The sequence below is a fragment of the Apis florea genome, unplaced genomic scaffold (assembly GCF_048593485.1).
Source record: "Apis florea isolate Af1SG1 unplaced genomic scaffold, ASM4859348v1 contig_1615_pilon, whole genome shotgun sequence".
Classification (NCBI taxonomy): Eukaryota; Metazoa; Arthropoda; class Insecta; order Hymenoptera; family Apidae; genus Apis; species Apis florea.
The window spans coordinates 3,935,024-3,950,138 of NW_028256416.1; the positions used below are offsets into that span (position 1 = coordinate 3,935,024).

The window sequence follows — 15,115 nt, forward strand, 5'->3', positions numbered from 1 at the left end:
TGCGTTTGACGCACGCGTATATTGTACGTCGAGAGCGTGTGGATTAAGTTGATTATAATATTAGATGGAGAGAATAAATCGTGTTAATCCAGTGAAACCAAGTATGATGGAAAAGTTGTCACGCAAGTTGACGATCCTGTCCCGAAAGCAACAGATTGGCTGCCATTATACCGCGTTCCATTTTTCTTTTCGTCGACTCGCTCCACGCGTTCTCTTTTTCCTTTCCTTTTCTTTTCTTTTTTTTTTTTCCAAGATTTTTCACGACTTTTCGCCGACTATTTCGGAGGATGTCGGTACATTCGCCGGTATAATTCGTTTTGCATTAACAAAATGGTCAACCGAGTGACCGCGGATTTATTATAGTTCATTTCGGCGGAGTGCTGTGCCCGCCCGCTCTTTCAAACGGCCCTTTTGTAAACGGGCCTGAGTGAAAAAGTCTACAAAAAAGGAAAGGGAGGAGGAAAAGGAAAAATGGAACGGAACGGGGAGGAGAAAGAAGAGGGAAATAATATCGCGGTGTTATTTAAATGTCCAATATTTAACCACCAAGTATTACGTGCAACGTTTAAATGCACTCGTGAATGCAGTTTACTAATAATAATAGGTCTCGAGCATCCTATCTATCTTTCGACAAAGTTCAATTTGATTTAGGAACGAGGAAAAAAAAAAAGAAAAAAGAGAGAAAGAAAAATTAAAATTCCCGCACATAGGTTTCCTCGAATAAAATAATCACACTAAAACGTCCACTTTTTTTTTTTTTTGGCGTTATTTTGATCCCTATACGTGGAATTTTATTTTTCGAAGAGGATTAAGGCAGGTTAATGCCTGGATGGAGATAGAGAGATGATGGAGGGAGACAATTAAACGCATCCGTTGCAATTTGTTAACGCATTAAACTTCCAATTATGCAATTTTGAATGTTTGCGCGATTCCTCTGTACACGTGTGCGCGCGCTTGTGTGTGTGTATGCTTTAACTGGAAATCCGAAACGGCGATTTATTTTTAATATTAATTAAAATGTTGTAATAACGTATGAGGGATCGTGATTCTCTCCCGTATCGTTGCTCGATGTAGGCCAACTCGACGAGTTCGGATGCATTCGGTCGAAATCAAGATAGGACTCGAGTGGAATCTTGGTATTCATCTTTTCCTTTTAATTCAACAGGGAAAAGGGGTAGGGAGAGGGAGAGGAACTTTTGGACAAAATTACATATATACGTATGTACGTGTATTCGTTGGAAAGAGAAAAGGAAAAAGATGTGCACTCGCTCGAAGATGCTTCATTATCGATATGCAGGTTCCGGCACGACAAAGGCGGACGAATCGAGATATTTCGAATATAATTCAATAATAATCTCAACGAGGGAAGAGAGAATTCGGATTGCAGGAAATGAACGCGTTTCAACCTGCGTTGCAAATTACAAATTACTACCTACATTCCAAAATTCTTTCCCTTTCCCTAGACTTTAGAAATTAACAATCAACGAGGAAGATCGCTCGAAAAATTATCATTTAAATTAATCGAACGAAATTGAAGACTAATCCACGAAGGAATAAAAGGAAACGTACATTTTTTTTTTTTTTTTTAAATTGTTCTTTAAAGAACATTCTTCCTGCAGGATAATAAATTTGACCCGAGAATACCAAATATAATAGAGGAGGTGTAAAAAAAGAGGGGAAATTTTATCACGAAAAATCCGCTATAATATAATGAAACCCCCCCGTTCCAACTTCGAATAATTCTTCGAAAAATTAAGGGAACGATCGAGGATAGCGGCGAAACTTTCGGTCGGAAAAAGGGAGAGGTAGAGTAGATTTATCTTGCCCTGTCGCGAAAAAATCCGCAATTCCAGCAGCGGCCGATTCCAATTACATTTTTGGCCATCGGTGTGAAATTTCTCGAAAGGGTGAAGGGGAGGAGGGGGGCGATCACCGACCCCCCCCCCTCGTTCTAATTACTTGGCGAGCGCTCGGATCGTCTTTCCTCCTATTTCTATTAATTCATTTCTGGCACCAACTCTCTCCCCGCGAACTTTGCTATTTATGCGGCCATCACCACCACCGTGAAAATCCATTTGCCGTTATTTATTCAACGTGGCCCGTTTCGGTGCGCCGATGTCGATTAATATTTGACCAGGATACCTTCTAATTTTTAACCTGCGTTTCTTGCAGAATTATATATACACACATATATCCGTCTATAATTTCGACGGTTGCCAAGCCTGGAGCCAGCCAGGTTCCTTTTCTCTTCGAATCGTTCGAAAAAGTTCGATCGAAACTCCATCTAACGACGTTTCGAGGGTATCGAAGGTATTTCTGGAAAACTTTTCGATGGTATCCCACTCGTACGTATTCTCACGAGATTGGGTTGAGGGAACGGCAAATAGAGATTAAGCGAGATCTCTCTCGACAAAGGAGTGCGCCGACACGGAGTAATTTGTCCGCGAAGGATTGAAAAACGCGACTCTTACGAGCGCGCAATCTTCTTTGCCAATCGCATCCTCGAACGGACCGATCGACGTGAAAAGTGTAAATCCAGAGCGGTTACGGTTGAGACACGATCGCCATCTCGCTACGTTTCAACGGCTAATTCAAGCGGACTTAACGACCCCTTCTCCCACACCGTAAAACCGCTAAACGGTCTAATCGACCATTACTACGACCATTGTATCATCTCCGGTATTTCGCTTAACCGGTGTTGAGTCTCTCAGCCAGTTGGCCGAATTCTCCCGCGTCGGCCGAATTTCTCGCTGATCCAACGATTTTATTCCACACCGCCATGCGTCTCCTACTTTTCACCCTGTGGATCTTGAACCGTGGCGCATCTACTTGGGGCGAATCTATCGGGAACGGGAGCGTGGAACGGTGGAAGAGAGGATTCGAGGGGGAATACTTGGTGTTTCCAGAAGGAAGCAACGTTCAAGTGAGTGTACATATATATATATACTCTGTCTCTCTTTCTCTCTCGATTAAATTACTCGACCATCCTTCGTTCATCACTCGTCGCATCGTGGAAAACTCGGTTACGACGTTGGAATGGTGCATGCACCGTCTGTCCTCCGGTTAACTGGATAACTTGGCGGAAGTTGCGATGCAAACGACGCCCTAATAATTTCTAATAAGCGGCCCGGCTCCGTTTCGCGAGTTCTCGCGAGTGCTTCGTCGAGAACCATGGAAAATTTAAGCGCTGAGGAAGGGAAGAGGCGTGGCGCTCCTTCTAACGAGTAATTGGCCGAGATGAATCGTTGATAGGACGCGGAAATTCGACGCGGGTTAACGTTTTGGAATCGACGATTTGGGGAGCGCGTAAAAGTAAAGTAAAGTTTTGACGCCGACAATTTGCTGTTCCATCGCGCGCTACGATTCCCCTCGGATGGAGGCCCCGACTCGTTGCTTCCGGCTCGTCGAACCACTTGGACGACGAGTTTTATCGGAGCCTCGAACGACGACAAGCCGCCTCCAATCTCCCAATTGCTGTCGGCATCTTTTCACCCTGGAATTTTCATCGACACCTCTGCTCCTTGCCCCTCCTCCCACCCCTCCTTGCCTCTCGGCTCAACGTGGGGGAAAATGGGATCACCCTCGAGCACGTAGATAGACGTCGTTTCGTTCGAGGATGGAGGGTTGTTGTTGGTAACACGGTTAAATCGCAACAGTCGTTCGACCCTTTTATCGACATTTCGTTCATCAGAATATCACGGTGATAGAACATATGCGGAGGATATATAACGATGTAAACGAAACGCAAAGTATCGCGATATATCGATATATTAGAAAGCAACAACGAGTTTATTATATCGCTAATCATCGATATTTATATCGCGTTTCTTCTCGAGAAAGAGAATCGATTGTTATCCTCGATTGTTTAACTCGACGTTGCAAGATTTCAAGAATGAGGTGTTGCAATCGACATGGCACGCCATCGCTTCTTCCCTCTACTCGAAATATATATATATATAGAGAGAGAGAGAGAGAGAGAAACCAGATCGAATCAGATCCGCGCGATATTCCTCCCACGAGAAGCCATTCTCGATTCGATCTCGAACGTTCGATTCGTGCGCAGCTGGTGTATTGCATGACCATCACTACTTACTCCAAGCCTCGAGGAATGTTCAACATCGGATTGACGGCTGGCCAGGCATGGGAGCTGCCCTCGAAGAGCACCCTGTCCAACATGTTCAAGGATTATCATCGTCGAAGCAGAAGAGAGCTGTATCGAAAGTTGGAACTACTTTTGGCAAGGTAGGTGATGGAAAGAAAGAAAGGGAAAAGAAGAGAAAAGGAAGAAGATGGAAGGGGTGAAACAAGGACTTCTTTTCCTTCGCCTCTTTGTCCGTCTTCTTCAACTTTTGCAAATTAACCACTATTTCTTCGTATTATTCTGTCTATTCTTTTATTTGAAGATATGACGATTTTCAACGAAATTTATAATTGTTTAGATGCTGTTTTATGCTTCCTATATGGTCTTGGATAGTCTCGAAAATTGCGTTAGAAAGATATTGAAATTCAAGAGGATCCATGATTAATTTGATCCTTCAAGGGAAGGAAAGGAAGTATAAGAGCATTTTCACAAGTATCGATACGATTTGCAAATCGATCGAACAGAGGTTTTGAAAAAAGATTCGATTTCTCCTCGACTTGAAGCGCACTCCGTTCTTTAATCCGATCACACGTCGAAGGCGGCATTATTCGCGTGAAAACAAAGGAGAGGGGAGGGGGGGGAAGGCTACTTTCTCCGATATAGCTCGTTCGTTCATTCAACGGTCGAAATCTCGAGGCGAGGGCTCGAATCATGGCGAAAGGAGCCGCTTTAACGCGACTCGGAACCGCACAATCGCGAAAAGCTGCAGCTTTTTCGCTACCCTTTCTGTCTTTTTCACTCTCTCTCTCTCTCTCTCTCTCTCTCTCTCTCTCTCTCTCTCTCTCTCTCGAATCTTTGCATCGACAGAGAAACGAGCGACGAAAGCCCGATTCGGCAGCGTCGAATCTTTGTTTCGTCCTGGACCTCTGGAGCAAAGAGGTGAAACGGTACGGTACGAGATGGAATAAAGAGAGAGAGAGAAAAAAGGGAAATAGAGTGCTTTGAGGTTGAAAGGCACGGGAAGTTCTATCGTTTCGCGATCGCCTTCCACCATTTTCGTGGGTCAACGTTTGTACGCGATAGAGACGACGTGGAAAGGGATCGGGACGCTCGAGAATCGTCGGCCACTTAACCCTCCCCCGCTTCTCATTGTCGTTTTTTCGCGATTATCCAGCGAGAATCGGACAAGTGGTGGAGAAAGGAGAAGGTTTCTATCGGTGAAAACGGTAAAAATTCCGTGACCACTTGACCGTGGAATTATTTTGCATTATTTTGTTTAGAGTCAGAAAAACGAAGGGGACCTCGAGAAAAAGGGGAATAACGACGATTTTCTCGTTAGAAAAAAAAGAAAAAAGGAACACGAATATTTCGAGGAATATCCTATCCTCCTCCCGACGAATTAAATATTCTATCGGACAGAAAAAAATTCGTGTCCATTTGATCGCCGAATTAACTTGCTTGGAAACGAAGAAATCGAGAGAAGAGAGAGGAACATTTTTCCATCCCTTCGAACAATTAGATCTTCTCGTCAAGAAAGATTGGCGATAACATCGTCGTTATTTCGGGACAAAAAAAGGCAAACTTTGTTATTAAGCAGTTTCGTTACCATCGAAACAACTAGATAAAGATTGTTGATCATTTTTTACATCATCTTGTTTACTTGTTTTCGGAACCAAAAAAAAAAAAAAAAAAACCAAACGAAGAAACGAAAGAAAAAGAACTGAATTTTCTTAATTAAGAAACGAAACACGAGGAAGTAATATCCTGGAAACTTTCACCGTTCGAATTCTGCAAACGACACAAACGTGTACATGCTGCGAATCCAGTGATGCATTATTCTGAAAAAAAATTTCTAAAAAAAAAAAAAAAAGAAGGCGTTATCGATCGATTAATACAGCCATTCCGGCTGCTAGAGCGTTGTACGCGCGCGGTCGAGCATCGCGCACTGCTTACATAAATATCTTTGGATCGGGCCGATATTGGTAACCATTTGTCAAGTGGCTGCATCGGGGGCTGCTCGGCCGACAAAATGGCAGTCAAGATTAATTTTTATATTTATGCTCGTTTCATTTACTCCCCCGCCACCATTTCCAAATCGATTTCTCCTTGCTTGCCAATCCCTCTCTCCCCTTTCGATCCTCTCTCTCTCTCTCTCTCTCTCTCTCTCTCTCTCTCTCCCCAGCGCAGAAGACGATAAATACACGCGAATTGGTAAACTGTCACAATTGGAAATGCATCCGCAACTGTTGGTGGAAATACGTTCGGAATTATTTCTCTCGAATTCTCCGTTTCTTCTCGAATTCTCTCGCTCCTTCCATTGTTCTCTTGATTGCGGCTTCTTAACCGGATCCGCATGTACCGCATGTACGAGCCGAGTTTCGTATTCGAGGGTGACATTCGAGCTCGAGCAAGCGGCAACATCGGTTGTCCTAATTTTAATAACACACGAGTCTCGGAATGTGAGACGGGGGATGGTACATTCCACCGGATATTACTTCGAGTTAAAATAATATCTCTTAACTAATAAGTGAAAATCGTTCGTTCAATTACAATTTGAAACATTTTTTTGATAATAAACGGATAACAACGCTGATGAAAATTGTTGGGTAATGATATCTGGTGAATATTACGCATGGATTATGCACGGAAGAAGATTCGAAGAAGTTTCTTCCGCAAAGATTGGAAGGATAGGAAATTAATGCGATGCTTAAACGTTTGAAGAATGTAGTGTTCACCAGATATTGCTTCTATATATTTTACTAGATAAAATATTCAACTCCGTTTGAAACATTTTTTTTTGATGAACAGCAATGAAAATCATCGATGATATTTGGTAAACCGTATATTGCGCGGATTATGGAAAAAGATTCGACAAGTTTCTGGTAGAAAATTAATGCAATGCTTGAACGTTTGGAACTCGAGTAACAATTTCCATCGAATTCTATAATTCTTTCCAAAACAGATTTCTCAGAGTGGTTTATTCACCGGATATTACTTCGAGTTAAAATATTTCCTAACGTATAAGTAGACACTTTCAATTCCGTTTGAAACATTTTATATGGGTGATAAATAATAAAAAATCACTGGGCAATGATATCTGGCGAACCACTCCGCGCATATTGCATGGATTAGAAAGGAAGGAAGAAGATTCGACGTTTCTGGCAAAAAATTCTGGCTTAAACATTTGGTATTCGAATAACAATTTCCCTACATTTTGAAAATTTGCATCGACCTATGGTCGTAAACTCCTCCTCCCGACTCTATAGCTAGACTGTAACTATGTTTGCAACGGGATCAAGGATGGCATGTGCGACGCGACACGCACCTCAACGTAGTTCTCATTTACATCCTTAAATGTCCAATCACCTCTACGTGTTCTAAACTAATTACAATGCCTTATCTCGACCATTAAAAAATTTACGTATCCTCAACAGTCCAATTTTCCTCCAATCCTTGATCTACCGTAAACCGCATCGTTGCCAATTCGAGAGGAAGGGATATCTCCGTTCGATTTTTTTCGGCCGAAAATTCGAATTCCTCGGCGTTTATCGCGAATCTCGATGGATCGCATCGGTGGACCGCAGCTTGGAAACCTTAATAGCGCCACGGTGCTCCAGGTAATTGCCTGGTATTCGTTTAACAGGGGACGTTGAGGAAGGTGGGGTTAACTGAGGAGAGAGAGGGAGAGCGGTTGTAAACGTTGGCCGGTTTACACTCGTGGCACCGATGGGGTGTTATCGCGAACTTAATGAATGGAGCACCACGACTCGCAGTCGAGGGACGATAACGAGGCTGATAATGATAAACGATCCTCTCCCTCCCCCTCCTCTCCCATCTCTAAACCACCTTGTATTGTGTTCCATACCGCACAGCCGGGGCAAGGACGGGAGAGGGTGCGTTTTGAAGGCGATCTGCAACGCAGCTGGGAGGAGTCGAAGGGACGTTGGGAAGGGCCCTTTCATGCGGGAGATTCTCCACGCGGTGTTCACGTGAGTATATATATATATATATTCTTCTTCCTCTTTTTCTCTCCCCCTTTCTTCTTTTCTCCGCTTTGTTTCGGGACAGAGAACTCGAAATAGAGCCAAGGTGGCGTCTTTGGTATTGGTATTTTTGGGAACGAAAGTAAATATTAACTTTTGTTTAAAAGTGAAAAAAAAGAAAAAAAAAAAAAAAAGGTTTGGAAATTCGACGAGCTCGAATTCGTTAAGGATTAATCGCGATCTCGAGCAAAGTGGATGGGAAAGGGGGGAGGTCGATTAAAGATGAATGGGGTAATTAGCGTTTGTTGGCTCGTAAATGAAACGGCGCGATGTTATACGCGGTTCGTTGGACTTTTCAATCAGCCGGCTCGATCGAAAATGGAAGATCCGATGGAAGATTGATCGATGGAATATTGAATAGGCGGGGAGAAGATGGCGGAACGAATGGAAAACGCAGATTAATCAAATGTTCGTCGAGAAGGTGACGATCGCCAAGTGGGAAACGGTGGAATGGTTAAACGATGATTACCGAAAAGATTGATTAAGGGGGGATGGTTGATCGAGGGGGTTGATTAATCGAACGTTGATTTTTTTCTTTTTTCTTTTTCCTCCTCTCCTTAAAATTCCGTCGAGTTTGAAAGAAAAATGGGAAATAAAGTCAAGGGAGGGAGGATGACGGAGGATGCATCCGTTATCAAAGTGTCGTCTCGCGTCTTTTCGAAAACTCGGTTCGAAGTCGGGGAGGGGGGCCGCGTGACAAGCCGGTCGCGTTACACTTTTTCGATAACACGTTGAATTTATTCATGACATCCGGTGTTGCGCTTAACGTCGTCGTCCCCCCGGCTGCATCGAGGAAAAGTTGGAGGGGGGAGGGGAGGAGGAAAGCTCGTCGAGGCCATTCGCGGAATTCCTCCTCGACAACTTCTCTCCCCCCTCCGTTCCATTTTAATAATCGTTATGAAGTTTCCGGGCGCTGCGAGAAGCCGCGACCCTCTTCTTCCTCCGTGGTTCGATGCTCGTTGCTTTGTCCTCCAGAGATGCCTCCACCGATAATTATTTCGATGAGAAAGGCGATGAGACTTTTTTCGGATATCTCGAAATATAGGCTTTCGAAAAGTGACCAAGGAGAGAAAAAGAAAGGGGACAGTGAAAAAATTCGATACTGATTCCGATCGATGATGAAATTTTCCTACCGAGTTTCGCAATTTGCGGATTGTTTAGATGGAATATTCTTTGATAATCCTCTCTCTAATAATAATTCAGAGAAGTTTCCACGTTTCAGATTGCCGGCGAATTACGAGGATGCTGATACAACGACCGAGTACGAGAGAGCTTACTTCCTAAACGAGAATTGCAACGAAGCGGAGTGGAAATGTCCGGATATGTTCTGAGAGAATCTTTCTTCTTAATTTACCGAATAATTGTGCCACGGATTGTGCGCCATACTTTTTACTCCAAAAATTGTTTAATCAATCCGCGAATAAAACGAACGATACTCGTCTCTTCTAAAAAGAACGAATAAAAATATTATCAATCTCTTCTTCGACAGAATGAAAAATATCATATATTAGAAAAATTTCCATTAATTATCGAGAACCAATCCGTTCCAATCACCGTAATTTACACTACAAAAATTATGAATAAAACGAACGTCACTCGTCTCTTGTTCGAAGAACGAATTAAAAAATTGCCACTCTCTTCTTCGACGTTGTTGTTTCTATCTATTTTTTTTTTTTTTTTTTTTTTTTTTACAGAACGACGATGATGATTCGTAAACAAATTGTCGAGAATCAATCGGTAATTGTTCACACTTTTACAAAAATTACAGCTTGTGAATAATTTCTCTCGAATCTACCTAAGGATAATAAGTTGTGGAAGGGCGTGGAAGACGACGCGAAGGTGTCGGTATTCGTGGAGTGGAGAGAGTTATCGGCGGATTCATTAGCCCTAGGACAACACCGCGGCCTGGAATAATATCGTGGCATGTGCTCGAGCACGCATCCTTCCCGGGGATTGCGGCCTGGTTTCGGTATTTTGCTTGCACGCGCGCTCGTATCTCGCTTTCGACCGCGTGTTTGCGCGTGCACACATTTCGATGTAACGCAATTCCCCCTTTGAGAACGTCAGCCGAGGCTTGCGCTCGAATCACCCGCCATTAACAGCCACCCCCCCCCCCTTTTCTCTCTTTCCCTCTTTCGTTCGAATTTCGACCTCGTGGAATTTCGTGTTTGGAAACGACGATTTGCACATCATTTGCAATTTTAAAATTGCACCAGAATTGGATGTAAAAAGACTTCTCGAGCGAAACACTTAATTAGATTCCACATTCTTTTCTTAAATATAAATATAATCCTGTGAATCTCGTTTTCAATATTCACGACACGTTTCTTTTTTTTTTTTTTTTTTTTTTTTTAAATAGAAACTGACGATTGTTCGCTAACTGCTCTTTTTGCATCTCCAACGGTGATCAATTCTCACTTGTTTTTGCATCGAAGAGAATTCATGAGCTGCTAGCGAAGAATTTCATCCTTACAGCGTCGTGTACAGTGAATAACGTGGACAAAATTTATTTTCAAATATGTGAAAAATAATTGTTTCGATGCAATGTATAATAACCATACGTTAAAACTCTTATTCATTGAAATTTTAAAATACTCTTCTTTAAATGTTTACAGATTAAACAAAAGCATATATTATATACGGCGTAGAGAACTAATCGATAATTGATCGGTCATATTTCAATAGTTGAGAAATAATCTGTAAATTTATCGAGAAGCATTTAAATTTCAATTTTATTTAACGGATATGACATCTATTTAATTTATAAATTATCAATAAGTTTTTTATTTATTCTTTTTTTTTTTTTTTTTTTTTTTGTAAATTGAGTTTAAAGTTAATAACTTCGTGTTCAGAAATTCACAAATGTGATGATTTGTGGGTGATTTTTTTATATGTTCCACCTCGTTTCCACGCAATAAAAGTTGGATATATGAAAAGTAGAAGCTTTCCACTTTTTTTTACCGCCATATTTTTTATTTACAAAACTTTGCAAAACTAAAATTAATTTCGTTTACAACCGCCTACGATACGTACAAGCACATTCTTTAATCTAGCCACTGATATTTATGGAATTTATTATATTATCCCGAAGAAATAAGCAATAATAATATTCCAAGCTTTACTTGGCAATTCTTTTTTATCCTTTCAATCTTCGAGCGTATCAATCAATCTTCTTGCAACGCTTTTTCCATTTTATAATTTTCAATTTCATCGTTTTTATTCCATTGTGATCATTCTGATTCAATTTGATCAGGATAGGATTCTCGCGTCACGACCTCGATCGTCAGAACCAAAATCCTAAATTTCACGAAACTTTGAAAGTGGTTCCACCTCCACGACCACGAGCCTGGCCTCGCGTTTCGCGAGATAATTTCACTTTGGGGCCCCCCTCCCCCCTCCTTTTTTTTCCCCCGTCGCGGAGTCCCTCGACGAGTGATTTATCCGACGTCCGAGACGAGCCGATTTTGCCCGATGGCCCCTAATTAAACGGGTCGCTGCATTTTAAACGAGCGCGGGGAATCCCCGAAATTACAGCCGGCCAATACTTTCGCGAATAAATGAATCCCCGATGCCTGACCGCCGCCTTTCTTTCCCACCGAAAAAAAAAAAAAAGAGAAAAAAAAGGTCAGCAATTATGAGCGAACGTTATTCGTTGCGTTACGTTAATTGCCCGCCTATTTTCCATTCGTCAAACCTCTTCGCGTGTACACGCGTTCATTGTTTATCCTCGGTCGGGATAATTTCTGTAATTATAAGGACGAAATGGAACAGCGATCCAACCAGATACAACAGTCATTTTCGTCATCTCGTCGAAACGAGACTGTTAATATTAATTATAATAACGAGGATGCATAGGATGAGGGGGAAATATAGGAATTCGATAGGAATTCGCGATTTTCTCTCCTCGTAAAAATTTAAATTTCACGTTAATCGAGCCTCGTGTTCGACATCTTCCAGCTGGATGGAAATTTATCATTGGATGGAAGAAAGGAATGTGTATGTATATCGATCCTCTTTGAAATCTAAATCTTTCGAATTCGTAGGACGGATTCATCATCCACGAGGAGGATTCGTTACGTAACATAAGAGAGCGAACACGAGCAGGAGCGATAACACGAAGTTCAAACACGCGAGCGAGAAGGCGCGGAGTGCGGGGTAGTCGAGCAAAACCCGTACTACTCTCGGACTACCCGTGCACTCTTCAACCGGCGAATAATGTTGCCGTCCTTCCAGAAAAACTTGCTCCTCGACCCGCTTCTCCCGGGAGAGGTGTGAGCCGGCCATCGAAACGGCTGATTTCAGCTCAGATAATTCCGAGAAATGAGGAGGTTGTGGCCGGTGATGCTGATCCTCGCAAGGATCCTCGAGCCGCTCCTCGGGTGCCAGCTGCGTAACGACACCGACCACGCCGTCCCTTGTCAAAGAAGATCGCGGGAGTTGGTGCTGTCCAGGCGGAGGCGTCTCGCTTTTCCACAGGGCAGTACGTTCGTGGTAAGTGTCGCGTAGTTTGCTTTCGAGTGGCGCAGCGGGAGCGTTGCGGAAAAGTGCGTTCTCGGCAGAATTACCTGCGGATCGAAGAGTTGGAAGAGCACGACTCTCGAGGATAATCGCGTCGATTTCTCGGCAGGGACGGTTTTTAAGAACGCAATTTTCTCGCGAAAACGAATGGAAGAGGGTCCATTCTTCGTTCGATCGATGCTTCGTTCGATTTCTGGCCAATGGCAATGGTTTTTGGGATTTTTTTTTTTCTGTTTCCAGATGACAGGGTCCATCTTGCAACCGATTCCCGTACAATTGCCTAGTAATTGGAACCTGGTGTTCGAGTTCGACGTGATCTGGCCCATACCGACCACGGAGGATTACCAAAAGAAGAAGTATAAGAAGAAGTACAAGAAGAGGCCGTGGATGGTGAAACGACGCCATCGGCGAGAGTTGTATGCCACTTTTGAGATGGCGTTGAACAGGTACGAACAGGTGTGCGTGTTTTCTATTTCGTCACCGCATTCCACGAGGGGAAACTTTTTGCCTTACAGCCAAAACTTGCCGGGAAGAGAGTGCACGCTGAGAACGATCTGCGAGGCGAGAACTTTGCTGGGTCCGCCTGGCGATTCCTTCGTGGAGGATGCCCTTCGATTGATATTAAGGTACGATATTTGCACCAAGTTTATATCGAATCTCCAATAACGTACACGCGTTATTTCTTTCTTCTTTTCTTCTTCTTTCTTTCTTTCTTTCTTTCTTTTTTTTTTTTTCTAGCAACGTCGACGACGTGAGACGAGTCGACTCCTACGATGTTGCTTACAGAACCGAGACGCCATGCGACCTTGCTTACCCCTGCCCTGTTTCTCTCTTAAAGCTGCTGCTATCTCATTTGTACCATTCTAACGATCTAGGTTAAGAATAAAGTTTTTCGGGAGAAAAGAAAGAAAAAGGGTTCGTGTTATCCTTCAAAAATATCGGATAATTCATCGAGTGACACAAGTGAGAGATACGTCGATCGAAGTGTACGTCGATGTGGTAAATCTAATCTTCTGTTTGTTATCCATAAACTGCGAAAACGTTACGTAAAGGAGAAGAATCCCGAATTCGAGGCAAGATTCATCGACGAGACGAAACATGGCACAAAAATGGAAATCTCTTCTCCCTTCTTCGAAAGTTGAATTAAGGAAACCGAGCGACTCGAAAAAAGGAGTTTTCGGAACGCACGGAAATCTCTCAAGTCGTCGAGCATTTCGTAATAAAAACGGGACTTTCCCCTCCCTCCCCCTCCCGAACAAATTACGAAAGCAACGCGACGCGAAGACGAGGCATTCAATCTCCCGGAAATTCTATCCCGAACAAGTTTTTCCCGCTCGTGCAAGTTTTCTCAAAATTCTCGTCAAAAGTAAGTCGCTTTCCACCGCCGATTCCATCCTCGAAACCGATATTAAGAGGAGAACCATCGATTGTCCACGATTGCCTCGTTAATAAAGCGACCAATCCTCACCCCCCCAATCATCCCCCTCCCCCTCTTTCGAAATTCGCTGGACAAGCGTTAATTTTTCCTGCTTAAAGAGAGCAGCGACTTCTTCTCGTGCGAGTGGAACTTGAATTCCGGCGGGCGTATTTCCACCTACGCTACGCGACCCAATTTTCCAATTCTCCTGCTCCCCTACCCGACGGGGAGAAACCTTTCGAGAAACTTCCCCTTTCCTCCCCCTCTTCTTTTCGGGAACAGTTATTTTTCTTGTTTTCATTTCTTTCGTCTCTTGAACTAACTGGAAATCAAAACACTCTATTACACAGGCGTCGAATTAGACTGTACGTGGTAATCGAACCGTGAGTCCGTTTGCGTTTGCTACGGATGGACGTGTAAAGTCGAGCAAATTATCGTTTCGATCGAGTTATTTTGACCACGGTGGGTGAAAAAATATATATATATATATAACGGTACTTTTCGCGATCTCGATGTTCGTTAAATTCGTTTCATAAATTCGCGCAGTGAATTCGCTCAAACTTTCCTCTCCTTTCCTTTCTCCTTTTTTGCTTTCCTTCTCCTCTCTTCCACGCGCGTGGAAGAAGAAAGTTTGGAAAGTTGGAAAGTTGGGGATAAGGGAGTTCTTTATATCGGATGTAATCGGCACGTGGGGCCAATGAAAAAGGTATCGAAGGAACTTTTTCGAAAAAAATTTCCAACGCTCGCGCGAAACCTTCCTCCTCTTTCACGCGATTCGTGAGAATGTCTCCTCTGAACAGGGGCGTTTTTTCTCGTCACGTGACGCAACTTTGAATTTCGAACAACATGGTTAACGACAAGAGCGATACGCGTCCCAGATAGAGGGAAAGAATCGTTCGATCGATCCTCAACGTTTATTCGTCGATCCGAATTTCATTCCGATCTCATTCGCCTCTCGATAAATCTTTAAATTTCGCTTCCTCGAACTCGAATTATCGAATCGATCCAAATTTTCTCGTCCAACCGCGAAAATCCCCGTCCAGTCCCCCGGCTGCG

The 15,115-nt window shown here is 43.1% G+C and overlaps 2 protein-coding genes across 2 annotated transcripts; both read left to right on the forward strand.

The window, feature by feature from the left end:
• Positions 1 to 2,669: 2,669 nt before the first annotated feature.
• Positions 2,670 to 9,455, forward strand: LOC105736753 (uncharacterized). Its single transcript, XM_012492914.2, has 4 exons — positions 2,670 to 2,923; positions 4,064 to 4,242; positions 7,954 to 8,070; positions 9,347 to 9,455. The coding sequence occupies exons 1-4, from the start codon at positions 2,780 to 2,782 to the stop codon at positions 9,453 to 9,455; spliced, it is 549 nt and encodes a 182-aa protein (XP_012348368.2). The 5' UTR covers positions 2,670 to 2,779.
• A 2,989-nt stretch (positions 9,456 to 12,444) lies between these two features.
• Positions 12,445 to 13,556, forward strand: LOC100864580 (uncharacterized). Its single transcript, XM_031919072.2, has 4 exons — positions 12,445 to 12,615; positions 12,883 to 13,088; positions 13,158 to 13,268; positions 13,381 to 13,556. The coding sequence occupies exons 1-4, from the start codon at positions 12,445 to 12,447 to the stop codon at positions 13,520 to 13,522; spliced, it is 630 nt and encodes a 209-aa protein (XP_031774932.1). The 3' UTR covers positions 13,523 to 13,556.
• Positions 13,557 to 15,115: the final 1,559 nt, after the last annotated feature.